This window comes from Cryptomeria japonica, chromosome 6 (assembly GCF_030272615.1).
Source record: "Cryptomeria japonica chromosome 6, Sugi_1.0, whole genome shotgun sequence".
Classification (NCBI taxonomy): Eukaryota; Viridiplantae; Streptophyta; class Pinopsida; order Cupressales; family Cupressaceae; genus Cryptomeria; species Cryptomeria japonica.
The window spans coordinates 477517027-477544393 of NC_081410.1; the positions used below are offsets into that span (position 1 = coordinate 477517027).

Below are 27367 nucleotides of genomic sequence, written 5' to 3' on the forward strand. Positions count from 1 at the left end.
TATTTCTGCTTCTATTTAATGTGATCTGATTCTACTTCCTATTCTTACGGTCTGATCCTCAAGTCTGTTCTGATTGAAAGGATCTCTTATTTTTTTCCTCCTTTGATGATCCTCAAAGACTTTTCTTTTATACTATACAATGTGCCCTTTCACCTAATGGTTGCCTTACTTCAAGTGCAGGTCGGCCAGGTATAGAGAGTTGTTAATTAATTATTAATTCTTTCTTGTAATCCTGATTTAGGTTTTTGCTCCTACATCTTCTTTTAATGGCCCATATATTTCTCTTTTTTTCTTTTCTGATCCCCTTTACAAAATTGAATTGATCTCTCTTTATATCCCTCATGATGGAGTGGATAGTCACAACCTTATTAACATCCCACCCTTTCAAAGGGATGCACCTCCTCTCAACACAAGCTCTGCTTGGCTTAAAATAAATTACATGCCAAAAAGTTGACTTTGTTTAGTTCCAAGTCGGTCCATTTTTATTAATTATATTCCTTAATTTTCAGTCGGCCTCTGTTTGCTGATAAATGTAATCTTAACCCTAGTTTGGCCCCCTATATAGAATGCTGGAATATATCCTTTGCCTGAGTTTGGTATAAAAAGGGCTGCGATTGCTTTCAGATTGGTGGGGCATGACAGCGGCTGTTCTTGTATGTATCAACTTCAATGTTACCAAGAGCTGGGTGAGCCATGTCATTCGGATTTAAATCTTTAACCATTGGTTCACAATTTGGATTATTAACCACATTCAACTTCTCAACTTTGTTAGGTTTGCCAATATTATGCGCTTTCATATAGACATTCGAGGCACAAATTGATCATATCCCAAATCTATTGCCCTCCTTATCAGTAATCACCCAAACCACCTTGTTACAAGGAGAAGAACCACTATCAACAACTAGGGAATCCCATTTAACCTTAATTAAAATAACAGCCCCTCCTTTGCCTTTAACCATGCCAAGCAGAGAAAAACTTGGATCCTTTCTAGAGAAAATTCAATATAGATTCTAGATAGAAACCAACAGCTTTAGTATCTTGTAGATAAAGAAGATTCAACTTAGTACAATAGGACCTAAGGATACATTTCTCGTCAAGTACCTAAGGATACATTTCTTGTTAAGGGTTTCCAACCCTTTGACATTCTAGCTAGAGCAATTTAGAATTAAAATAGCAGCCCCTCCTTGCTATTGCTAATTGGTTGGTGATGATATGCCCTTTTGATTGCTTTTTGGTAAACATAGTCAATTTCAAATTCACTTAGGAGTACCATCCATTTTGCCATACGACTTGTTAATGGTGTTTTAGAGAGAAGATATTTTAGAGGATTGATCTTTTGAAATGAACTGAGTAGAATGTGAGAGCATGTAGTGTTTGAATTTTTGTGAAGCAAATACCATATCTAGACAAACCCTTTCAGTGGGGTGTATTGACATTCATGGCCAACTAGAGTTTGGCTAAGATAGTACATGGCACATTGCTTACCCTGTTCATCATGTTGTGCAAAGAGTGCCCTGATATATAGTGTTGTGCTTTGCATTGCACACCTCGTCGTTGATAGGGGACCCCCGTTTTTGTGTCGTCTGCCCGTAAGAGAGAGAGAGAGGGTCGTTGAGAGGTTCAGGCTTTCAAAGCCACCAAAAATCCCGAGTTTGCCCAAAGCAATCTTCTGATAGCCCCAACTTTGCAAAAGGGAAGAAGGCCTGAGTTTTCCAAATTGTTTAAGAGCCTGAGTTTGGGCATAAAAGCAAACCCTGCAACTTTGTAATGAAGGCGAAGTTTGCATCTCGCCTCACATAGCCAAAGCTCCTGAATTCGGCTTGGAAGGCCAAAATGCGAAATTTCATTTTAGAGGGGCAAAATTTCAAAATGCCTCTCAAAGCTGTGAAAATACCCCCCTTTCCTTCTCCATTCCCTAAAAATTGCGAATTCAGCCCATTAGCCGAAAATTGTTCACTGGTCATATTCGCACAAAAGGCTTCTTTTAATCGACAATGTCACCCAAACAACTCTCAAATCGCATTTGAAGGCCAAATTTCGAAGATAAAAAAACTCTCAGATAAGTCGAAAATGAACAAAGGAGTTTAAATTTGCACAAAACTTCTCATTTGGCCGAACTTCTTAAAACAAGAAATTGTGCAAAACAACCGATATTGCCGAATTTGCAGGTGAGAACGAAACAAAGGTTCTAAAGGCCGAAAATGCCAAAATGGTTAAAATCGCACATTTTAATCATTTCGCCCGAAGTTTGCAAATGAAGAGCTAGTCGTTTACAATAAACCCTAAGTCGTGCAATACCACCAAATCACTCGAAAAGTTGAACTCCAAAATCGTGCAAATAGGCTTTCTGAGCCGAAATTAGAAGTCAAAAACTCCTTAAGTCTAAAATCGCGCAAATAACACTCATTTGCCCGAAAATCTTAAAGAAAGAAGAAATTGTGCAAAGGACCCCATTAAGGCTGAAGTTGGAAAACAATGAAATCTCACATTTCGGTCTGGAGACCCGATATTTAGAAAGGGCATTCAAACATTGAAATCGTGCGAAATCTCCTTGGAGGCCGAAAACCAAATTGTTAAAGGGCATTTGAACCAAGTTTGAAAATTGCACAAACACTCTTTCTAGGCCGAAAATCAAAACTCCACATTCAAAACTGCATTATTTCCCATTTTAGGCTGAAAATCAATAAGTATAAAATCGCACAAAATGGGCTCATAAGCCGAAATAGATGGAGAACGGCTAAAACTCACATAACATTGTTTTAGGCCGAAAAGGAAGCAAGCAACAAAAGTTTGTAAAATCGCTCTCCAACACAAATTTCGCATTTTGACCATTCTGGCCGAAGTTGGCCAAATCTCCCAAAATCAGCTTGTAAGCCGAAAAGTGGCAAAATGGTTTCAATTCGCCCAAGAGTCCGAATTTCATTTTAGAGGGGCATTTTAACTTTTAAAAGGTTAAATTCAAGATCGCGAAAGAAGGGCGAAATAGCCAAAGTTCTTTCAAAATATAAATCGCACCATCTTCCAATTTTGACCGAGTTCTTTCCTAACGTGGACTCAGCATAGGCGTATAAGAAAGTCGGTGATTTTAATCATTTTGTAGAGGGCAAACAATAGAAGTTCTAAATCGCGCAATTCCTTCCAAAGGCCTGAATTTCTTGCAAAGGGTGGTTTTGGCGAAAATCTCTCAAAATGGAGTAGTTGGCCGAAAGTGAAGGCGAAGACATTTTATAAATTTAGAAACATCTCGCAGTTTACCTCTCAGGCCTGAATTTTGTCTAAGTTGGAGAGCGAATCAAGACGAAGGCCCAAATTTCACGAGAAGCATTTAAAAAATACATTTCACAAAGACCTTCTCAAGCCCAAACTCCACCGAGACGAAGCTTGACATCGCGTAAAATTTAATGTTTGTTAAATTAATTTAATTAATTTTTCAAATTGATTTATTAAAGTGAAATTGATTGTTTGTAGGACGTCATCGGAATGAATCAGGAGAAAGCTTGAAACGCCAAGGAGATAGAGTGACGACTTAACACAAGATCAAAGCCAAGCGCTAGAAGCTGGAGAAGAGGATGTAGGAGCGTGAGTTCGGAACCAGACATTGGGAAGCATGCCGTCGGACCTCAAGTTGAAGTCCACCACCGAGACCAAAGACCGAAGAACATTCAGATTGCAGCAAGTATGCATTCTCAGAAATGCACAGCTAAAAGATATTCCAGAAATTTAGTTTTTGAAAATTGAAGTTGTTTATTGTAAAAGAACTGCCTATGGGCCTGTTGTGACGTTTTCACACATCGCCCCATTGCAAATGGGGACCCCTGTTTTTTGCTTTTTAGGGTTTTTTTTTTTAGGTCTTTTAGGGTTTTGTCAGTTGGCTTTTGCATTTTTGAGTGCTGTCGGGGAGATCAATAGGATAGCAGGTCCTGCTGGAGTGAAGTCCTGATCCTGAAAATTTGGCTAAGTTTGAAAGTCCTGATCCTCAAATTTGTCTAAGTCTGGAATGTCCTGATCCTGAAATTTGACTAAGTTTGGAAACTGAAAAACCTCAAAAAAACTAGATTTTGCAATATAACTCCTGGAGGTCTGAAACCACTCTCAAACATCCTGAAAGTATATATGGAATATAACTTAAAGTATAAGTTTCTTATACTTAAATGTTATATTCCATAAAAATTATCCTGATAGAGAGTTCAAAAAGTCAAATTTCGCTCCTGTCCTTCACTGAGGATCCAGAGCGAATTTCGCTCCTATCCCTCTCCAAGGGACCAAGGCAAAGCGCTCCTGTCCCTCACCAAGGGACCAGGGCGAAAGGGGCTTATTTGAGTCATTCCTGGCCTTGTTTGGTCAGATTGAAACATCAAAGGCATGGTGAAGGACGAAATGAGCATGATAGAGCATCTAGACTTGATCAAAGACAATGAAATGATGGAGTTTTTGTCTACAAAGGTAAAAGCGCTCCTGTCCCTCACCAAGGGACCAGAGCGATTTTCTTTATATACACATTTTTAGACCTTTCTTAGACTTGAACTCTTATTCATGGCGTGTAACAAGATGATATCTTCCTTAGCCAAGACATTTCATGGTGAAAAGTGAAGCATTTTGGCCTAGAAGACAAAATTCGCTCCTGTCCCTCACTGAAGGACCGGAGCTTGAATTTCAAATTTGCACTGTTCTTGCAGGATCAAGACAATTTTATGATTTGAAGAGACCAAGGAAAACATGATTTATCCATTGAATATAATTTGGAAGGCTAACAAAGGACAGATAAGCTTGGATTTGCAAAATCGCTCCTGTCCCTCTCCAAGGGACCAGGGCGAAAAACCTAATATCCAGTCCTTCTCGCCAAGTTTGGACAAATCTAAGCCAAGGCGCGAATTTGAAATGATGTTTAAAATGCCTTGAGGTTGATATGATCAAGAATTTGCGCAATGGATGCAAAAGGCGCTCTTGTCCCTCACTAAAGGACCAGGGCGATTTTTATAAAATCAACAATTTCCCTCCGAGATTATGCTAAGGCAAAGTTGAGCAAGATTGGAAAGGTCTTCTAAATCATGATGAACATAGGTTTGACTCCAAAAACTTGATGATCCTAGGCCAAATGCAAAAGGCGCTCCTGTCCCTCACTGAAGGACCAGGGCGAAAATCTCTAGAACATCAATTTTGCCTTGAAAAAAATGAGTTGAACATGCACTGAAGGGACGAAAGGGATCATTGCTAGCCCCACAACGTGAATTGGCAATTAAAAAATGAAGGATTGAGGACAAAAGTGAAAAGGCGCTCCTGTCCCTCTCCAAGGGACCAGAGCGAAGTTATTGGCATTTACTATTTTCTACTTGGGCGTTAATATCCTCCAAATCGCATGAAATGCCAAAATCATCAACTTCGAAATATTTGAAAAAATTAAATTAAATTGGCATTTAATAAATTGATTTTAGGCCTTAAAAAAATCGAACTTTTATTGTGAAGGCATTTAAAATTAATTTTTATTAAATTAAAATTGAAAATGGGGCGCTTGAGGTATCATGTTTTATTATTTTATTAGGTTGGCCTCTTGTTTTTGCAAATTTATTTATTTTTTGGCCTATTTTGCCAAGTCGGCCTATGGAGAGATGTAGAAGGTGAGCGCTCTATATATTGGAGGTGTTGTTTCACAATTCAAATCATTCAATCATCCTTTCAAGTGTGAAATTGGAGAGCAATTTGAGGAGCGAAATCCAGAGGAGTGGAGCGAATTTCTACTAAGTGTGGAGAAGCTAGTAGAGGGCGAAATTCATCTTGAAAGCTATTGGAGAGGAGAATTTCTTGCTAGATTGGAGGATAAATTCCAGATGTTTTGAAGGTATTTGAAGACGAATTTCCAGATTTTTGAAGAGGAAGGTGGAGTTCTTTTCGAAGCTAAAGGAGGCGCATTTTGCTAAAGGGAGTCTTGATCTACCTTTTGCCTAGCAAATTCACCTTATTTTTGCATCATTTTTTAGAATTAATTCTCAAGTGGAGGTATGGCGAGATCATCCTAGTCCCAATGTTGAAATTTTGAATTTTGAACTTCAAGTTTTGAAAATTGCGTAGTTAATTAGGAAATGATAACTCAAGATTTATCATGAAGTTTCCTAATTAAAATCTTGAGTCTTCCTTTTAAAGTTTAATTTTTAGATTTCAAGATATATTACTAATTTTGAAATGTTGTGTAGGTATCAAGATGGCGACTCCAAAGCCCGGAGGATCTACAAGTCGGCAGGTTCTCATCAAGGACGATCAAGCAAGGACAAGGGCGACCTCCTCCAGCCTAGCATCGACAAGGACGGCCTTCTTTGGACTAACGTCATCAAGGGCGACTTCTCCAATCCAGTATTCCTAGGCGAGGTACATCAATCATCCTGCACATCAAGGACACAAGAAGTTAGAACAAGGGTTCGTTGAAGAAGCAGATAGTTCCAGATGAATTAATTAAAGCTAGCTTCTCAACAACATCAAGTTGAATATTTACTAAGTTACAAGTGTCAGACGAGGTGGCATCCTAGTCATCACTTCTCCAGTCAGTGTGGTCCACCTCAACATTTTCAGATTCAATGTACCTAACTCATGGAAGGTGGCACAAACTCCGATGTACCTACCCCAGCTATCCATTGGTGGAATTTTCTAGAGAGGACATGTGTCCAAGCAATACAATTTTATCATTGGTCAAGCATTAAATGTTATGTAATGGTTGTAACAAACCCTAATTAGGGTTTTCATTGTTGAATCTTGGCCATTGATCTTGAATTGATCTAAGCCATCGAATTGTATTGAGGGCACTCTATAAGCCCTGGCATTTCATTTTGTAAAGGCAGCAGTTAGAATATAGTTAGAAAGCAATAGAAAGGAGTTAGTGAATAGAGAGTAGTTAGAAGGTGATTAGAATAGCAATTAGAGTAGAGTAGAGAGAGAAGGCAAAGATTGTTGCCAAGATGTTGTTGTAAAAGACTTGTAACTTCATTGAAGAAATGGTGAAATTTATGGGTCGATTCGACAATTTGCATGGTCTCTATACTTCTCGTATTTGATTTCATGTTATTAGATGAGTGGAAGAAATGTGCTTGATTGATGGTGGAATTCGTATATCCATACTACTAGCAGTTTGTTGATTGCAGACTTGCCTTGTGTAGTCAACTGGAATCATTCAGCTTAAGCTTAACTTCAATTGTCGCTTCTTCATTGATATGCATCAACCTGATGGTGTCTATGCCTGCAGTGATGATTTGAACATCATAAAGCTTTCCTTCGAAGATCGCACTAACCTTGTGGAGATGGTCCTGGGATGTCAAAACAAGATTTAGTTAGAATTTCATCAAAGATCAATCATTGCTCCTACATTCCTTAGTATTAGGATTAGATTCTTTCCTCGCCCTCATCTTTTTTCCTTTTTCAAGTCAAAGCTAGTAAAATCCTGTGTTCCAGCAATATTCAAAGCAAATCAGGAAGTTCAGTCATCAAATGTAAGTCCCCTTGTGATTCCAGCAAATAACATCATACCACAGATAGCTTATCCACACGTAGAGACCCTACATACAAGAACCTTGAAGTCATCCCGATTGATCCTTTTCGCGACATCTTCAGCAGTCAGAGGCTTTATTCAAGAGAGGATAAGGTACCCTTGGGTATTTTATTCTGTGTTTGATTGTGTACAAAATACACATCAACAGGGCCCTACCTAATAAATTCAAAGTGGAACACAGATCAGTTATTTCCAACTACCGGATAGACCCAAATTGAAGCCAAACAATGATAGGTAGTTGAGAACTTGAGATAGTGGTTGGGTGGATAGCTGAGAATTGAGTGGGCATGGGTTAAAGCTGCCAACTTCTGGAAGGCAGATTGCAACCCTTGGATGTAGTCCATCCTGGCCAGTGGTTCGAATTGTAAAATCTATAAAAGGCAGAGGCCTTTCTTTTGTATAGGGTTAGACTCTAGTTAGATTATTGTTAGATTTTTATGCAGTTAGGCTGCTAGATTTCAGTTAGAATAGGTTAGTGTTTTGTAGATGGTTAAATTTTAGTAGTAGCATAGAGATGTTGCAGAAATTGTTGAAATGGAAGCTGAAGCAAATATATGAACATTGAAATATGGTGTTTATTGTCTTTGTATTCTTCTGTTTGCATGGTTTCCTTCAGCAATTTAGATAGATCTTTCTTTTTTGGGTGTGCAGGTATCTGATGGATTTAGGCTCATACCATTGAGGATATGCTGATTGTGTATCCTTGTGTATGGTTAGCTTGAGCCTTTAAATTGTGCTTAGTTCAATTATAGGTGTCTGTCTGAGCTGCGCTAGAATTGGGTGCTTAGCCATGCTCCTGCAGTCTGAAAATCTTCCAAGTCCCCTTGATGATTGCACCGTTCCTGCGAGGTTGTGAGCTATTCTGGCCAATCAGGGATTGTTTATGTTGAATTTGTCTACCCGCATACCAGCTTGGCTAATCTTAGGTCTCTTAACCCTTCTCTTTTTCTTTTATTTCCCAGTTCGAGAATCGCAGCAGACCAACTTGTTGTAAAACGTAAGTCCCCTTGTACTCCCAGCAAAACACATCGACTGTTGAGTTATCCCGCAGTCAAGAACTGACATTTGGAACCTTGAGGTTGTCCCCACATGATCAAACCAAATAGCATTAGGGCTTCCTTATACAAGAGAGGATAGGATACTCGGTGAGATTATTTTATTCTGCGTTGGCCGGATAGAGTTGTAGCAATGCGACTTAGCCACGTCAACATATAGGAGTAGTGGTCGATCAACTTTAGGTCATATAAGCATTGGTCGGTTGGCAAGTTATTGTCTAATGCTATCAAAAGATTTTTCACACAAATCCCCAATTGAATTTTTTATATGCTTTTTGAGAAGATGAGTGAATGGTTGACACTTGTTTGCAAGCTAAGTAATTAATTGTCTGCTAGACTACAATTTGCCCTTGTGAGGTTTTCTGGTGAAGGCATCACTAAGGGAAAACTTTTGAGGTTTTGGGCTTTTCACTTTGGTGGTTGTAATCTTTGGTGAAAATTTTGATTGAACCCTTAGCGAGTAATGCCTTCTCAATTTGAACACCCTTTTTGATGATCTCATCAAAGGTAGACATAAAGTGGATTTGCAAATGGAAGGCCATTTCAGCATTAAGGTTCATAACAAAAACATGCACAAGTTGCTTTTGATGTGCAAATGCAAGGCCATTTCAGCATTAAGTCTCATAACAAAAAACATACACAAGGTGCTTTTGAGGTATAGGACACGTAAACCTAGTAGCTAGGCTTTGACATCATTCAAGGAAAGTAGAAAAAACCTTGTCATACTTTTGTTTTGCATTGCAGAGATTGAGCATCATTTGTTCATGCTTGACATTGTACAAAATTTGTTTTAACTTGTCCCCCTAGGCTGTGAGGGAAGAAGCAACATGGATATTCATCATTGTATGACACCCATTGGAATGGAGAATCAAATGATGATGTAATGATAGTCTACACAACCATAGTGATAATACTGGCAAGAACTCAATTGCTTAGTCCAGAATGACAAATCTCCCTTCCATTGGGCGAGTCTTTTGATTCTTCCCAAAATTTATATACCCTGCCAAAACATGAGGGTCTGGGTTGTTCTATTAGGTCATGAAATCCTAGTATTGGCTGGCTAAAAATTAAAAAATTTAAAAAAGAGTGAATTAGATCACATTTGATCCTCAAGATCACCTAAAAAGAACAAGAGGAGAGCATACATGAATCCAATCACTAAAAAAGCACACTAATCTAGCCAAAGAAAACACAACAAATATGTTCAACTGGAGCACCAAAATAAAGTGTGAAAGATTCGTTCTAAATTAACCAAAAAAAAATGAGATTTTGGTTTGAAATTTATGTGTTTGACTATTGAACCGGCACAAAGATTGTTAGTAGTTTGCAAAAAGGGATTCTTCAAACTCCATCTTGTAGATGAAAATTGTCAATATTCTTTGAAATTTATGTGTTTGACTATTGAACCTGCACAAAGATTGTTAGTAGTTTGCAAAAAGGGATTCTTCAAACTCCATCTTGTAGATGAAAATTGTCAGTATTCTTATGAAAAAGTCTTCAAATTCTACTTACAAAAAGGAAAAAGAAAAGGACTTGCACAAAACATGACGAGCTCAAATAAAAAAAAGTGAAATGTTAGACAATTTTTTTTAGTTTGTCCAATTTTCAAAATTTTAAACTTTTTAATTTTTAATTTTTTAAAGGTTTGCCACATTAGATTCAGCAATAAATAACTAAAACAAAATTCACAATGGACAAGGAGATAGTCAACATGCATGATACATAAAACAACTTGAACTAAACTTTCGGCATATAGAGTTTGAATTCTCTACCATATTGGACAAACAATTTTGATAGGTTATTGACTCAAGAGGCTGAATGTTTTGGGATGGTGAATAAAATAACTATAGATTCAGAAGAAACTACATCAATAGTTCAGCATGCACTAATAAGCAAAAGCAATGAAAATTACATACAAAATGATAACTTGGGAGATGGTTCAGTTTTTAGTCAATGTCATATTCTTATACTTAAAGGCTATGGATAAAGTGATATGAATCAGATTATACAAGATGCATTTCATGAACAGAGAAAAACATTCATGCCTTAACACCTATGCTTAGATGGAAGCTTTGGATCATGTATAAACATCCATTAAAGTGTTTTGATTAGGAATGGTAAAAAATGCGAAATACTGAGTAAAATGCTGTAGGAAAACTTGAAGACTAACAAAACTTGTAGATATGAGCCAAAATCCCTGAAACAATTGTGAAATGAGCATGATGAGCAGAAAATTCATCATAATGCCTCAAAAGAATGATGTTTAAGGAAAAATGCATAGCAATTCATCGAAATGCCCTTGGGAATACCCTAACAAGAAAAAAATGTGAATTTTTGATTAAAACGCCTTAATGGAATCTAAATGTGTAGTAATGCCACACCAATTTTTTTTAATTTTTCAATATAGAAAATGCAAATACAAGTCTGCATTTTCTAATCACGAAGTTCTTAGTGTGGGCAAGGTGAGAGCATATGGTGTTTGCACAACACACACTCTATCAAGATGAATGCATTGCTGAAATGTAAGGATGGCAAGAAAACCAAAGCATGTAGGTGGCAAAGCTGACCCAAATCAACACCGCTTTGGCGGACAAGCATGTGTAGAGAATGCAAAGCTATAGGCAGATTACAACGGAATATGATCAAGCAAAAATGGCTGATTACATGTGGATCCAATCAATGCCAAAATGGGCTTGAAAAGCAGAGGGGTTTAGCAATAATTGACCAAGATTTTCAATGATAAATGCATTAATTGGTGGTATACCATTTGGTTTTACAATATATTGATCATGAAATGCACAACCCTTGTGGTACTACTATCCAAAGTTACAATAATATGAGCATGGAATGCACTAGGTACAATTGAGAATGATATTGATAAGAGAAACTAGTTGCACACACTAATTATGTTATTCAAAGTAATGAATAGATTTCTGCATATACATAAGTTAACTCATAAAATCATAGGTTGATGTTATACCATTCATGTGGACTCAATAAACTAAAGTGCATTACCAAAGAGGGCAGAAGGATGATGTAGAATTTTGATTGTAGACTTCCACATTCATTGAACATTACTCATAACTGTGATATTGGACTTTTTGGGTCTGAAAAATGCCTTCAATCAACTAAAGTGCATTACCAAAGAGGGCAGAAGGATGATGTAGAATTTTGATTGTAGACTTCCACATTCATTGAACATTACTCATAACTGTGATATTGGACTGTTTGGGTCTGAAAAATGCCTTCAATCCACCATACTTAATACCCCAAATCACTGTATAACAACTATTTAACTGTAGGATAACCACACTGCTGTACAACCCAATATGAAGACAAAAATCTCTTTGAAATGATTGTAATTATTGCTGTAGCCAAAAACATAACATGAAAGTTACTCCTAAATTCAAACCAGACTTAGGACAGTAAACACCAATGAAACTTGCATACCAAAATCTCTTAAAACACACAACAAATATTCATTATCAACAACAAATTGGAAAGACTTAACATTTAGCACAATGGTGATTTCATCCAAATTGGAAAGAGTATTCCTCTCCAAAATTGGATTCACCAAAGGGTTTTCGTTCTTAGGCAAATAGGGATAACTCATGTTTTTTCACCAGAGCAAATGAAATGAATAAGCAGTAACCCTTATTCTCAAGACCCAACCTCCTTTCATAACCTTTTTAGAGTTATTTTAGGAAAGAATTGTTTTTTTCTTTTTCATTGCCTTTTTTTGAATAAGTGCTTTCATACTTTTTCATTGCTTTTTCAAAAAATGTATTTTTTGTTTTTCCATTGCTTTTCTAAAAAATGTTTTTTGCTTTTTCATTGCTTTTTTTGGAAAAAGGTGATTTTCCTTGATAAAACAATATAAAGTGTCCTCATGAATACTTTTCAGCACCTTGAGCCTAGTGACACTTTATTTGTACACTTAAAACACCTTTTCAAATAATAAAAAATGAGCTGTCATTTAATTTTTCTTTTTCAACAATTTTAATATTTAATTAATTTTTCCCTTTTAAATCTTCCAAGGTCTCAAAAAAATAAATAAAATAAGCCTATTAAATTGTCTTGATAATTCCACCAGCTCCTTAAGTGCATAGGACTTTAATCCAGAGAAAGTTGGCGTTATTTAAGGATGATGGACTTCTTCGAGAAGTTTGGAGTGCTGCCAAAATGTTGGATTCACACATGAAAAGTACTGTTGTGCTCGTCTTGGCTCTAGGAACTTGTTGCTACAATTCAAATTTCTTTCCAAAAAAGATGACACTTTCCAAGAAAGTTGGAGTTTCCAAGAATGTTGGAATGGATCAGAAAATGAGACATTACAGAAAGCAATAAGAAAACATGATTAGTCTATCAAAATGTGTCATATAAATTTGGAAATAAGTGAAAAGCCTGAAATATAAAGCAAAAAAGAAGAAGAATGAAATAAAAATGTGAGCTAAGAGTTCAAAATGCCATTTGTTATTTATTGTTTGAAATCTCACTTAGCTGTGTACAGCTGAACTCCAAGATATTAGTGACAAACACATAAATGTCTATCTACCTTGTTGGAAGAAAACAAACCACACTTCAAACCGGAAAGAAGCTAGGAACCATTACAAACATCTGATGTAGACGCTACAGTAGAGGCTGATCCTATTGAGTAAGCTGATCAAAAAGTTAGGAGTTTAAAAAGGAGGGTTAAAGGAAATAAAAGTTTAGTGCCTTTAATTACTCTGAAACTTTTGCTTTCAAACCTTTAAACTCGAGTAAATTCAATCCTAAATGTGAATCAAACTTCGAATATCAGTAGCACAAAGGATTAAAAAGCCTAAAATCTCCACCTTCTGGAAAATGCTTTGAACCTAAAAATTCCATCCTACAAACGAAAGATCAGCTTGGAATAGAGTCCCAGCTCAGAATAAAGTCCCACTGGGTGTGCCAACGTGAGGATGCAAAATCAGAACAAGACAAATAATTAACAAACAAAGATTTTATAACTACTTATTCCAAGTCAACTCACAACCTCCGCTAGAGCGATATGAATATGCTCTTGATTTTAATGTATGTTTGTTGCTTGTTTCAGCAACATCTGTTTGCTCAAACTGGGATCTTGATTGTGTAAAATGAAGGATTTAATCTCAATTTATAGGGCTTTGAGGATTATGGATCAATGGCTAGGATTTGATCTCAGATTGAGAGCTTATCCCATGAAAGGTGGAGTGGATGAGGATAAATGATTACCATTATTAGTCAATTAACTAATTTAATGATTTGATGGATTTTATTTACTTATTTTTCTCAAACATTTAACTAATTTGATTTATTAACCCTTTTGATCAATCAGTTAATCGATTGATTTATTTTGTTTGATTTATCATGATTTATTAAATTAGTTGTCAATATTTCTGAGGAAAATGAATTACTTAAATTAATTAAATAATAAAGATTATTTAATCAATTTAATTTTAATAAAGCGGAGTGAGGATTATTTTGTGGGTTAATTAATGTGAGATGAACTGTTTTAATGAATAGATGTTGTTAGGCATTGAGATGGAGGTGATTGTATGAAATTAGTGTTGGAAAGATTTCAGTGTCTACAATATGCATAAAAATATTCTTAGCAATATGATGTCTGAAGAACTAGAGATTGCATCCTTTGCAAAAATGAAAGCTATGATCTTTTTCTTATCCTTTTGTATTTGAGTTTTAGAATTAGACACAAATGTCTAGTATAAACAGAAAACCCTGTTGGAAGATATGAATAAATCTTGAAGATAAAACATAAAACAATAAATTGACATATGTTAAATAAAGACACAGTATATGCAAATTCACAAATGAGGTTAAAGTGAAATAACTGATCTAATTTAGAGAACTTGGAAAACTGAAAATGAGTATGAACTTTATCCTATTTACATGTGTGATTGTATACAATAAATGGAAAATAAAGTAAAAATATATGTTGACGTGGGTAAAGTTTAAACAAATTAGTATGATGAATCCTTTTTAAGAAAACCTAAGCTATTTGGGAACATGGGATGATTTAAATCTATTTCTTCAGTACTTGGCTATCTTCCATTTGAACCCCATCTGGCTTACTGGAATAAATTATTGAGTAAATGCAGGGATTATTTGCCTGCCACATATGATAAATATTTTAAGTTGTGGGTTATGTTCTTTTTCAACAGAAAATTGCAGTATGAGTTTAGTCTTATTGTGTAAGCCACATGAATGTTCAACAATTGTTTCATCATTTTTTTGTTAGCAATATTGATCATATTTGTTTTTAACTTTTTTGAGATTCCTTACTAAATGACATATTCTGATTAAAATAGCGGTGTACAATTTTCATTCTTTGTTTTACCCCATTAACTTTTTAGTTTTACTGCTAAGCTCTTTAACCTTTTTCTGTTTTTTCTCCCTTCAGCTTACAAATGAAGTGGAAGATTTTGAACTGATTGATATGTTATGATTCTGATGCAGACTGCCGTTGAAGCGGATTTTTTCACAGAATATGGGGAAGCTAATCGTTATAAAATACAGGAAGTCATAGGAAAAGGAAGCTATGGTGTTGTCTGCTCTGCAATCGATACTCATACTGGGGAGAAAGTGGCAATAAAGAAAATAAATGACATTTTTGAGCATGTGTCTGATGCAACTCGAATCCTTCGCGAGATAAAACTTCTCAGGCTTTTACGACATCCTGATATTGTGGAAATCAAGCACATTATGTTACCACCCTCTAGAAGGGAATTCAAAGATATTTATGTAGTATTTGAACTTATGGAGTCCGACTTACACCAAGTTATAAAGGCCAATGATGACTTGACACTAGAACATTATCAATTTTTCTTATACCAGCTTCTTCGAGCTTTGAAATACATTCACACAGGTAATTATATCATCCATTTGTCACTGAGCAGTTAAAGTTGATAAGGTCCAGGGAAAAGTTTATACATAGGATCTATTAAATTCAGTTGTCCTCATTCGATTTTGTCTGTACATACTGAATTTCTTCTCAGAACAAATATTGTGTTTTGTATCAATGTCTTATAAAGTTTTATACCTATTCCCCATTAGTTTGCCAGTCAGTTTGTTCTTTCTTAAAAGTTATGCACCCAATCCAAAGTTCATATGTGCGTTCCACATCAACTTTGTTTCTCTGTGTTTTCTTGAGAGACAAATGCAAATATAAATTCCTCAGTGAGTTCATAGATTTGTACCTGACTTTGTTTTTTAGCAATCTGATCGAGCTTGCAACTGAAACCTGTGTGTTCAAAGGCTAATTAAAGCGTAACATGCACTGGTAAGGTTATATTAACCTGGTATCTTCATCCATTTCTTGACTTTGATTTGATTAAAATTTTAATTAGATAACTGATGGGGTGTATCTAACATCAAAAGTCATCCACAGTAGCATGATTGTTTCTACTTTATGTGCCTTTAACTATTTGAAATATATGTATGTGAGCTTTTAATCTTGGACTTCTATTGTCATCCATACATTTTAAAATTCAGGTGTTATCTGGTTGTTTTAGTACTGCCATTCACAATCCTGTACAAAAACATGATTATGATGTAGATTCTGTTATTCTGGATCCAAATAACATTTTCCACAAATGTGGTGACCAGAATTAATTTGTTTCTAAACTACTTTATAATCCATTTTCATATTGATTGTGTAGCAAATGTCTTTCATCGGGATCTAAAGCCAAAGAATGTCCTTGCAAATTCAGACTGCAAACTTAAAATTTGTGACTTTGGCTTAGCAAGAGCAGCCTTCAATGATACACCCACAGCAATCTTCTGGACGGTATGGTCCTTGATTAGCATTGTTTTTTAGAATATGCATTATGCATGGAAGCATTTTTCAGTAAATTACAATATTACTTTTCCAAGATAGTATAATGCTGACTTTACACCTAAGGCATATATTCTCTTGTTTTCAGGATTATGTTGCTACAAGATGGTATAGGGCTCCTGAATTGTGTGGATCCTTCTTCTCCAAGGTATGCTATAAGCTACGTTTGTGTGGCTACAATGATGAGATTCTCTCTCATATATTTATGTAAATAGGCCTTAAGCTTCTAGGTTTGCTTTCTACTTTTTGCTTGACCTTATGCAGCAAGTACACATGCTTGTCATTGTATATCTTATTTATGCATGAATAGTGTAAACATACATATTTGGAGGCAATCTCTGTCTTTATGTGTGTCCTTTACTTTTTGTTTTGGTTCTGCAACATGTATCAATTGGTATCAAAGTTTGACAATTGGGCGCTGTTGACATATTGGGTTCTGATTTTGCTTCTCATAAATGTCCCGCTGATGGATTTTTCCCTGAGCAGAAGTTTTCAGCTTGTAGGCTGACCTAATTATGCTGGTTTTGGATCCTGTTCTGGTGAGGGATTAATAGGTCCACTTAGCTGCTTGATGTTTTTGTTTGCTTGGATTATATCTCTCTGTAGACCGAGCAAGGGATACTGCTGAAACAATTAGAAAGATTATCTTAGTATCAGGTTCTGCTAGACATTGCAAATGATCAAAACTGACAGTATTTCCACAGGCTTCAATCCTTGTCACTCTGCTGTCTAATTTCTTCTTGTGGTTTGTAAACTGTTGTTGTTTAAAGGTCATTTATTTCCTGTAGACCTTCAGCGAATCTGTAATGTCCTATGCCTTGTAGCAGTTTTATGCTTTTCCCACTCTCACCTGCTTCTTGTGCTTTCCTGCTTTCCCTGCTTTCCCTGTTTTTCTTCTTTTTCTCTGTACTTTTAAAAGCTAATTCAAGTCTCTTTTCTTGTATAGGAGATCACTCTCTTAAATCTTAGGGGACATGTGCCTATGAGCGCTTCGCTAATATTTTTTTCTTCATGATAAATAAGAAAAAAAGTGAAGAGAATTTACCCTCACGTGTGAGAAGACCTTGGCATGGTCCAGCTCATTGCACGCAAATTACATGGTCAACAACCAGCAATAGAATGAATTTCAACTCAAGCTCATGCAATTGATGATGAACTTGTTTCAAAAACTTAGGGGACAACAAGAAGCCACCAACACCGTGCTGTCACCCATCTTGATTGCCCAACCTGATTTCAAGCTGGACACCGAGATATCCATTGCCCATTTTGAAGATACAATCAACAGGGACAAGGTGGATATTTAAATTTGTAGTTTGGAGGTGTATTTCAATACTTAGGAAACCCTCTATGAGCCACAATGCATTACGGTCAATGAGATTTATGTTAATGATCTTGCTCTTGCCTTGTGACAATCTCATGTTAAATTTATAGGCTCGATAAAGCAGCCCACCAAAGACAGTCAGAGTGCTTTTACTCCCTCAGGTATAAAGAGGAGTTATTGGAACTTTGGTTGCATCTTCATCAGGCATCTGGATGCTTTGTTCAACAACACATTGACCATTTTCTGATTTCATTGCCTCTCCATCAAATTAGAGTTACTAGACAATGATGTGGTTCTTCATGTGTTTTTCTCTCATTTACTTGTAATGTTAGATATTTTCACATGCACTTTATAGAAGCATCCTTTCCAACAGGTGGAAACCAAATACCACAAGTTGCTTTTGAAGCTTAACCAATCTTTTCCATCTACAATTTCCAACATAATAAAATTTATATTTTAATTATCAACCAATCATTGTATTAAAGTTTAGTATTACTATTTAGTTTTGTAAACAACATTATTTATTCTACTTAAATAGGCACAATTTTGTTAATGATAATGTAGCTATGGTCGGATTCCTTCAGGCCGACATAGACTACATAAATGTCTAATTGGCCTAATCAGCCTTAGACATTTATATTTTATATAAACCAATTCATTAAACATATGATGCCGACTTTACACATTTATATTTGCAAATAGATAAAACGCTTTGTTAAGGAAATATAACTACTTGTTAAGTTCGCCACCTTTGGGAAGATTGTCTTGTTTGCAAATAAACCCGACCCTTAATGAAGACGTGTTATTTGGCATTAACTCGATCCTTGGAGAAGTCGTGATGATTGGAGTAGAGCCGACTTTTGGTATAAGTCATGTTGCTTGGAATAGACGTGTTGGTTGGATGCACACATGTATGGATATATATATAGTTTGTCTCCCTCTCTCCATAAGCATCGAATGAATACATAGTGAAGCAGATCGAATCATCTACAGCTGTCCGTGTTTACCTTCAGCAGTTTGATATCCATCTACAGCAGATCAAATACCATTCATAGCAGTTTGGATACACACAAGCAGATTGAATACTATCTCCAGCAGATCGAACATATCTTCTGCAATTCGTGGTTTGTATTGTGATCATCAATCAACACTTTCAGATCGGGTTGTGTTATCAAGTGTTTGAGTCTAGCTTCAAGGAGTGAAGCGAACCTATTGTAAAGACAACTTGTAAATATAATAAGAAACATTTATTGCTGGGTTTTTCACCTTCAAGTTGGAGGTGTTTGAATTATCTTATATCTGCTTTCTCCTAATCTGATCTTAAATTTAACAAATTTAGGGATACTTAATTTGTTGACACATTGAGAGGATTACTCATAATTTTTTTCAATATAATTTTTTACTATAATTAATAAATTTTGAAATAATTATTGTACATAATTTTAATAATTTAAACTCTCATTGTGATCGAATAACAGTATAAAGTTAAATCTTATATCCACTACAATGTCTCCCTTTGTTGGCATGCAAAAACAATTCGCTTCTTCTCAATGACCTACCTCCCTTGTGGATTTCATCATTTTGAAGGGATTGAGACATTCATTGGCGCCTGAAGGGGTTTTCACTCTTAATAATAAATATCCTAGCTCCTTGGTTGTGTGGGTAGTGGGAAGCTTTCACAGCCATGTCTTGGAATACTAGTGATGTAGGGGATTTGGCTCCATTGAAGGAGGCTTTCATAGGCATTAAGAAGGATTTATCTTGCAAGGTTCTTTCTGTCTTGTTTGCCCTTCTCCAAATTCCACCGTTGTCTATGGGCTATATAGGCTTCCTAGTGGGGACATAGTTTTCAACTTGTGACCCTTCCCCCTTGACCAAGTTGGAAAACAGATTGGGATTCAACCAATATTTTTCTTGCTCTATCAATAGTGGTGCAACCACTAAAGCCTCCTTTTTTTTAAGATGTGCTCCTCGTTGTAGGGCACGACACTAAGTATTCCAATTTGAAATCTAAAAAAATTGGCAAAGATTTGGTAGTGAAATGAGATTCTCATTCTCTAGAAGTTATAATGTATTCAAGTGTGGCGGAGGAGTATTTTTAGCTGCAAAATCCCCAATGTTTGGCCCAAAATAGTTGATCTTCATGAGTGGATATCCATGTCCTAGAAAGCATCCTTGGAGAGTGAGATGTATATATATCCATGTGCCAAAGGTTATTTTATCCTTGAGTTTGAATTTGGTAAGGGTAGAGGATTTATTTTGCACTTATGCCCATGGGTTATGAAAGTGTATGAAAACCTTGCTCTCCTTCTTTGATAACGTAAGGATTCTTGCATTGCATATATTTGGGTTTGATTGCCATATTTTCTTTGGAATGTTAATGACCTTTTGGTTTGATAGCTATTGGGGATGCCCTTGATAAGTTTGTGAGGATTGTAGATTAGGCAAACAATAAAACTTGTACCACTTTGATTGACCATAGAAATGGAGCTCTTGAAGAAATATCTTGAAGAAATTTCTTAAGATTGGTGATATATATTGGAGACAATTTGTAAATTATGAGAAAATCACCTTCAGATGTAGAAGATATTATGCTTGTGGTCATATTGCTTCTCAATGTAGTTAAAATGTTATGAAAAATTAGGATCTGACCTTGATTCTAAAGGTTTTAAGACTCCTCTTAAAATCATTTTGTGGGCTGGGAAAAATCCTTGGAGAGATATATATATTTATCCATGTGCCGAAGGTTATTTTATCCTTGAGTTTGAATTTGGTAAGGGTAGGGGTTTATTTTGTACTCATGTCCATGAGAAACAAAAGAGAATCTTTTGTGTATCAAACCTTGCTCTCCTTTCTTTGATCCTCGTAAGGACTCCTGCATTACATATATTTGGGTTAGATTTCCATATGTGTCATTGTGATATTAATGACCTTTTGGCTTGATAGCTATTGGGGATGCCCTTGATAAGTTTGTAAGGATTGTAGAATAGGCAAACGATAATACTTGTACCACTTTGACTGACCATAGAAATGGGTCTTTTGAAGGTATATCTCGAAGAAATTATTCTTAAGATTGGTGATAAATATCGGAGACAAATTTGAAATTATGAGAAAGTCACCTTCAAATGTAGAAGATGTTATGCTTGTGGTCATATTGGTTCTCAATGTAGTTGAAATGTTATGAAAAACTAGGAACTAACCTTGATTCTAAAGGTTTGAAGGATCCCTTTAAACTCATTTGGTGGGCTAGTCTAGAACCTCACCATCATTTAATTGATAGAAATGAATTGGTTGGTGATGTTTCTGCCTCCTCTTCTATATTTCAAGAATTCATGGATTCTCATCTAGAAGCTTTTGCCTCCTTTTCAATGGTGCCAAATGCTCAAGGTGCCCCTGATCTTTCTTTGAATAAGGCTTCACCTATTTTTGAGGTTGGTAAAAAAAGGATTGAAGGCAATGGATTCGTTTAAGCATGATGAAAAAATCAATTCATGTGAGGGAGACTCTTTGAGGGGAGACAATGCCTTCGATAGTCTCTAAGAATAAAACCTTAAACACTTAAAAGGAACAATGGATTGAGGTTAAAAGGAAGAAGGATTCTTCTTAAAATAGGCATCAAATATTCCCTAGATCTTCCAATTTAAAGAACTCTCCGACACTTTAGTGAAGTTAAGAAAGTTTTCTTTAATTTGCTAGGATCAAGATGAGAAATTTTGGTTTTTTGCATTATTGATGAGGTTGTTTAGTAGGATAATCTGTTGGGAATTAGTTTGAATTTGGTGAACTTTGGTTTACCAAAATCCATGTTGTGACAACTTTCTTTGGTGGTTTGCAGCCCTTGGGTACCCAACCTAGGTATATGAAGCAAAAAAAACCTTATAACTAGTATAGCAATTATGAAAAATTCAAAAATAAATTAATATTACTTTTAGTTTTTAACTTAATTATTATGTTATTTATTATTTTGTTTTTGAATACTCAATAAGTAGTTTTAGAATTAATCACCATTAACCTTTCAAATCCATGTTGACAAGCTTCCTAGGTCTTTTTCTTCTCTTAATCATTTATCTACTGAATTAGTTCCCATCCTCTTCCTTCTTTGTAGGTTTGTATATCATCCTTGGCATCGTTTGACTTTTTATTTATGACCACTTCTACATTCCTATAATCATTTTCTTTCATCCAGAAGATGGATCATAGAGTGTGATCTGAAATGTTGATGTAAACAAAACATTTATGGATCCATGTACAATATGATAGAAGTTACAATAGATCCATGTACAATATGATTGTATCAAGACAAATTTATGCCAAGATTCATGGCCCTTTCTAATGTTTGATCTTGAATTTGCTTTATCTCTTGCTCTACTAACTTCTTTCTACTTATTTGCCATCCTTTTATAGGGATATCTTGATGTAAAAGGGTGGCATCAACCACAACTTGGTATTATGCCTTATTAACCTCCTTAGGACCGATATACAATTAGGTGGCCTTGCAATTGACATTAAATTAAAATACATTGGTTCATTGGCCATAGAATAAATCTCTACGAGGTAACATTGTATTGTGCCAAGGGGGTCCTCAGCATCTAGTCAACTAGTCTCAATAGAAATCCCCTCCGACTCATCCTCACTTGACCCCTCCTCTCTTGAGGGGTCAGCCTAAGGTAGCTATGGGCCCCCCAAAGGTGGTCACGAGTCTGTCTTTCGTATCGTCTCCATGACAACCTTTGAAGGTGGCTATGGGACCATCTCTGGTGTCACCTCTTTGACAATCTTCAAAGGTGTTTGGATTGATTGTGAGGGCTCTGAAGGGCCGGATTGAGTGTCAACTACCAGGGCGGCAACCTTTGTCTCTTGTGGCTTAAGTCCCTTGGTCAAGAGCCTTGGTGGGGGTACATCCATTGGTAAACCCAACATGCCAAGCCAATCATCAATCTTGGTGGCTTCTTCAGTAACCATAGTGTCTTCAATTGAAGGTTGGCATTGTGATGGGTTATGGAACTATGGCCGATAGTGGTATTGTTGCTAGTGGTGGTGGTGGGACTACGACCGATGGTGGTAACGAAGCATTATGCATAGGGATGTCCTCCTCAACATCCACTTGGGAATAGGCATTTTCTGCAAGTGATATCTCCTTTGTAGTCGCCTCCATCGATGAAGATAGTTCAATGGGATCGTAGTCATCTCCACTCTTTGAATCATCTCTCTGCTTCCTCTTCTTCTTGGCAGGTGGTACCCCTAACTGTGTTGTCTCCTCCTCGATTGCTTGTATGTGTAAGTTTGCCCAATAAAATGTGGTTGGCCAAGAAGTGTCTAATTGGCCTACTGGCTGAAATCTTCTCCACTTATTAGGGGGTACTTGTGTGTATAGCATCCAATAGAAGCTTGATGGCATGCTGTATCATATGGAATGCTTTATGCTTAATGCACAAGAACTCTCAAATCCTTTCAAACAACATACTTACCGAATCATTGACCTTCCCTATTCTTAACTTGATCATAAAGTTGATCATCCATATCACTATGTCAAATGCATTGCTTGCTCTAGTCAATCGACACTTGATCAAATCTAAAATGCACTCCCATTCAAGGGTGGCAAGGAAATTCTTTCGGAGTCCTCTATTGCTTGCACTCCAAATGTTGTCCCTCTATTGTTGGGTAAGGTCTGATTAACAAAATCGCTTCAAAATGGATTCCTTGTGTTGGTGTGTAATCTTTCCTGTTGCCTTACTGATGCTCCCTTGGAGGATATCACCCTAGTAAATTCTGTTGGCTAGAAGGATACTGTCACTTGGCAACCCTTGTAGTCAATAATCAACTTGTGAGAGTGTTGGTTGTTGTGCACTATCATGGCTCATAGATAGGGTTCAAAGTCTCGTGAGCTGAAAAATGGAAGCTAGGCGGCCTTGTCCACTTACGCATGTTGAAGTGCTATTTTCAGCATATGATCATCTTGCATTCCATGCCACCATGTCTACATTCGTTTTCAGTGAGACTCTCCCAAGTGATTGTATCCGCTATAATGTTATCATCTTTTCCTTTAGCCGTCTTCCCTGTTGCAATACGAGGTCTGTAAGATGCTGGCCTCTTCCCCTTATTACTGTTGGTATCCATGAATAGAAAATGTGCTTGCAGGAAGTATAGTTTTGGAATTATATGATAAACTTTAAATATAAAACACCTTACAGGAAAGTGGTTTTGATAATGGTCTCGGGATGAATTGCCAGAAGATTGATGCACAAGACGCTAAGAATGAAATCTAGACTCACACCATCCACCCCGTACATTTAGTATAAATCTTGCCCATCGTCAGATTTGAATGACTATGCAATGTATAGGCTATATGCTAGAGGTTTGGAGGATTGACTGTATGGTGGATAAACTACTGAATGAGGTTTGATGTATAATGAAATTGTTTCTAGGTCGTACAATGTAGTAGAGGGAAGGTCATATGCTTGAAGCAAGAGAACACCGTATGATTGAAGTAAGAGAACACCACATGATTGAAGCGAGAGATCACCATACAATAGTTGTCCGTAGGATGGGCCATATGGTGGGGTTTGATTGTCGTACACTAGAGGATGGAGTTGACTTTATGATGGATGAAGGGTGTCATGTGTTGTAGGAAGGATGTGCTCATGCCAATAATGGCCGTACAACCAAGGGTCTTGTGTGAATAAAATGTGATCATTGTTCCTCTTGGTAAAATACCTTGATGGTTGTATGATGATAAGTCTCCTTGATTTTTCTTTATAGTCGGTGATTTCATAACATTTTGGTGGTTTTTCCTTTATAAGGTTCACTTTGTAATTTATTCTTCCCTTATGTCATACCATAGAACAAATATGTTGTCATACTAAATGCTTTTTAAAGGCCAAATTTTTAATAGTTGCCACCTTTAATATTTTCATAATCCTCATCTTTGTTTTTTCCTTTAATTTTTTAATACTTATCAGCTTAATACTCCTATGTCTTGGCCTTGATGGTTTAATAATTTTCCTCTTAAATAATTTAATATTTTTTATTCCTTAATTTTTAAATATTTTCTGCTTCCATTACTTTTTTCTTTTTCTTTTCATTTTGCATCCCACCTAATTTTCTCTTTTGCCCTTGTATACTTTTATCTTTTATTTTTGTGTCGTGCCTCCACAAACACCACTTATATAGCCATTTGCAACATTTGTTTTTGCAAGTACCCATATGTTCCAATTCTTTTTATTTACGATTATACTTTTTTCATGTTCTTTCAACCGCCTAGTAATCTTTCACCTCGTCGTTGATACCATGTAACAATTTATCCTTGTACGACTATGTTGACGTGTATTTTGTACACAATCATACACAGAATAAAATACCGACAGGCATCTTATCCTCTCTTGAGAAAATAGTCTCTAACTGCTGAAGATCTGCAAAAAGGATCAGTTAGATGGACTCCAAGGTTCTTTTAGTGGGGTCTCCACGTGTGGACAAGCTTTTAGTGGTATGATGTGATTTGCTGTTTCCTTCAAGGCTTCTCACGGATTCAATAGTTCGAAGATTTCACTAATCTAAAAAGAACTTTCAAAAAATGGAAAAAGATAGGGTTTAAGGGGTCTAATCTAGCCTAACCCTATGAACGACTTAGCATGAATGAGATTTGGCAAGACTCAACCAACTTCAATTTTGCCATAAGACAACAACTCAACTGAAATTAGTGCGATCTTCTAAGGTAATAATGATGTTCAATGCATCAAAGACCAAGGACACTACTACGAAGGTACATATCCTAGATACGAAAATGCTTGAAGGTTAAGGACTCAAGGTGTTTTCCAGTCGACCACACAAGGCGTTCCTACAATCAGCAAGAAGCTAGTGGTTTGGATTGCGAATCCTACCAAATATCAAATCTCACACTTAGTCTTTCTAATTAACAAACTACTTTGATTGAGCGAGATTCAAGTACATCCAACAACCATGAAGATAACTTAAGAAATTTGCAACAAAACACCATAACTTCAATATTTTATTGATTTCCAAGTCATCATATACAACAATTGCTTGAACTTCTCTCTTCAAGACTCAATCTTGCTACAAAATAAAAATTGCTTACAACTCTAATTTCTCAACTCTATTCTCTATTTCTCTATTGACTATTCTGTTACAAATGAAATGAAAAAATGGGGGTATAAATAGCATCCCTAGTTACAATGAAAGGTCCAGATTGAAAGTAAATCAATGGACAAGATCATGACACCTAAACCCTAATTAGGGTTTGTTACAAATGACCTCCCTTTTACTGAACAATATTAAATACATAGCCAAATATTAAATTTGGCACAAAAATCTAGGAGGTATCAGCCAATGAGAAATAAGATGTCATGTCATCTGTAACAACCTTTCATCTAGAATCTTATTCCCTTTCCAATTCTCTTTCTTAGCATATGCAATGAATTTTGTCACGATTCCTTCGATTTCTGTGCTTGGAATCTCGGGAAGATTCTTGATACTCTCTTCTAAGTGGATAACCTGATCAAATGCATCTAGAAGAGCTGTGTCCCAGGTAGGTTCAAGTTCCTTTGTTCTATCAATTAGGAGCATGGTGGCATACATTTGATCATACTGCTCATCTGTAACATCTGCGTCCTTGCGGAAGATGATCTTGATTCTATCTTCAAATTCTTGTAAATCCACATCTGTCTCGACCTCGATCCTTCTGCCAAGAATGGTACGAAGTACCTCAAATACTCTGTCCTGGATCGGATTGATCACCTCCTCAACTTGACCACATCTAATACTGATGTCCTCAAAGAGAACACTCTTTATATGGAGTAAGGTTGACCACTGAAACAAACTGTGAGAATCGCCTTCCAAGATCTTCTCTTGTGCTAAAATTCTTCTGGATGTATGTCTTATAACTTTCAAGACAGGAATGACAACGTCCTTGGTATGGGCAAATGCAGCTACTGTTGCCATCAATCTGTGGATTATCTCAAGAACTTGGATAGCCTGGTGGGTGATCTTCGACATCCTTGTAATAAACTCAATGGCCACCGTGTGAGATCTATCCATCCAATTACATGTACGCTGGACCATATTCCTGAATCTTTCTGCTTCATTGATTGATTGAAGGGGCAATGCCTGCAATGGTGATCTAACTGGATCCTGACGTCCCAAAGGTTCATTGATGTGACTGAAATATGTTCTCCATGCACCGACCTCTTTCTCAAGCTTTCTATTCTTCTCTACTTCTTCTCTAAATTTATCCTTCAATGCCTCAAATGTGTCGGTGGCATCATCTAAAGTCTGCTCTGCTGTGGATGGTCCTAACTCAACAGTCTGTATATGATAGTCTTCTGCTAGGATCTCACCCTCATATTTGTCTGCCGCCGGTGTAGCTATCTGCAGTTTTCTAGATCCAGTCTCATCTCGAATCATCTTGGACATCTTTGTAGCCTTCTTCTTCTCTGTTGTCATATGTGAGCGTCCAACAAGGCTCTCTAGATCGATTGCACTGTCCTCGTCCTCAATTACGATCACCTTAGTCAATCTTTCCTTCAACCAATCTGGGATATTTGATCTTGTCTCTTGAACTTGAATTTCTTTGTGTACTACTTCTTCTTGTC

At 36.4% G+C, this 27367-nt stretch overlaps 1 protein-coding gene across 2 annotated transcripts in view; it reads left to right on the forward strand.

Moving 5' to 3' along the window:
* Window positions 1–27367, forward strand: part of LOC131051006 (mitogen-activated protein kinase 15) — a 121774-nt gene that overhangs the window by 17901 nt on the left and 76506 nt on the right. For both annotated transcript variants that reach the window (XM_057985336.2, XM_057985337.2), the window contains exons 2-4: window positions 15064–15472; window positions 16266–16393; window positions 16530–16589. In XM_057985336.2, the coding sequence (XP_057841319.2) occupies window positions 15064–15472; window positions 16266–16393; window positions 16530–16589 (597 nt within the window). The remainder of the gene's footprint in view (window positions 1–15063; window positions 15473–16265; window positions 16394–16529; window positions 16590–27367) is intronic.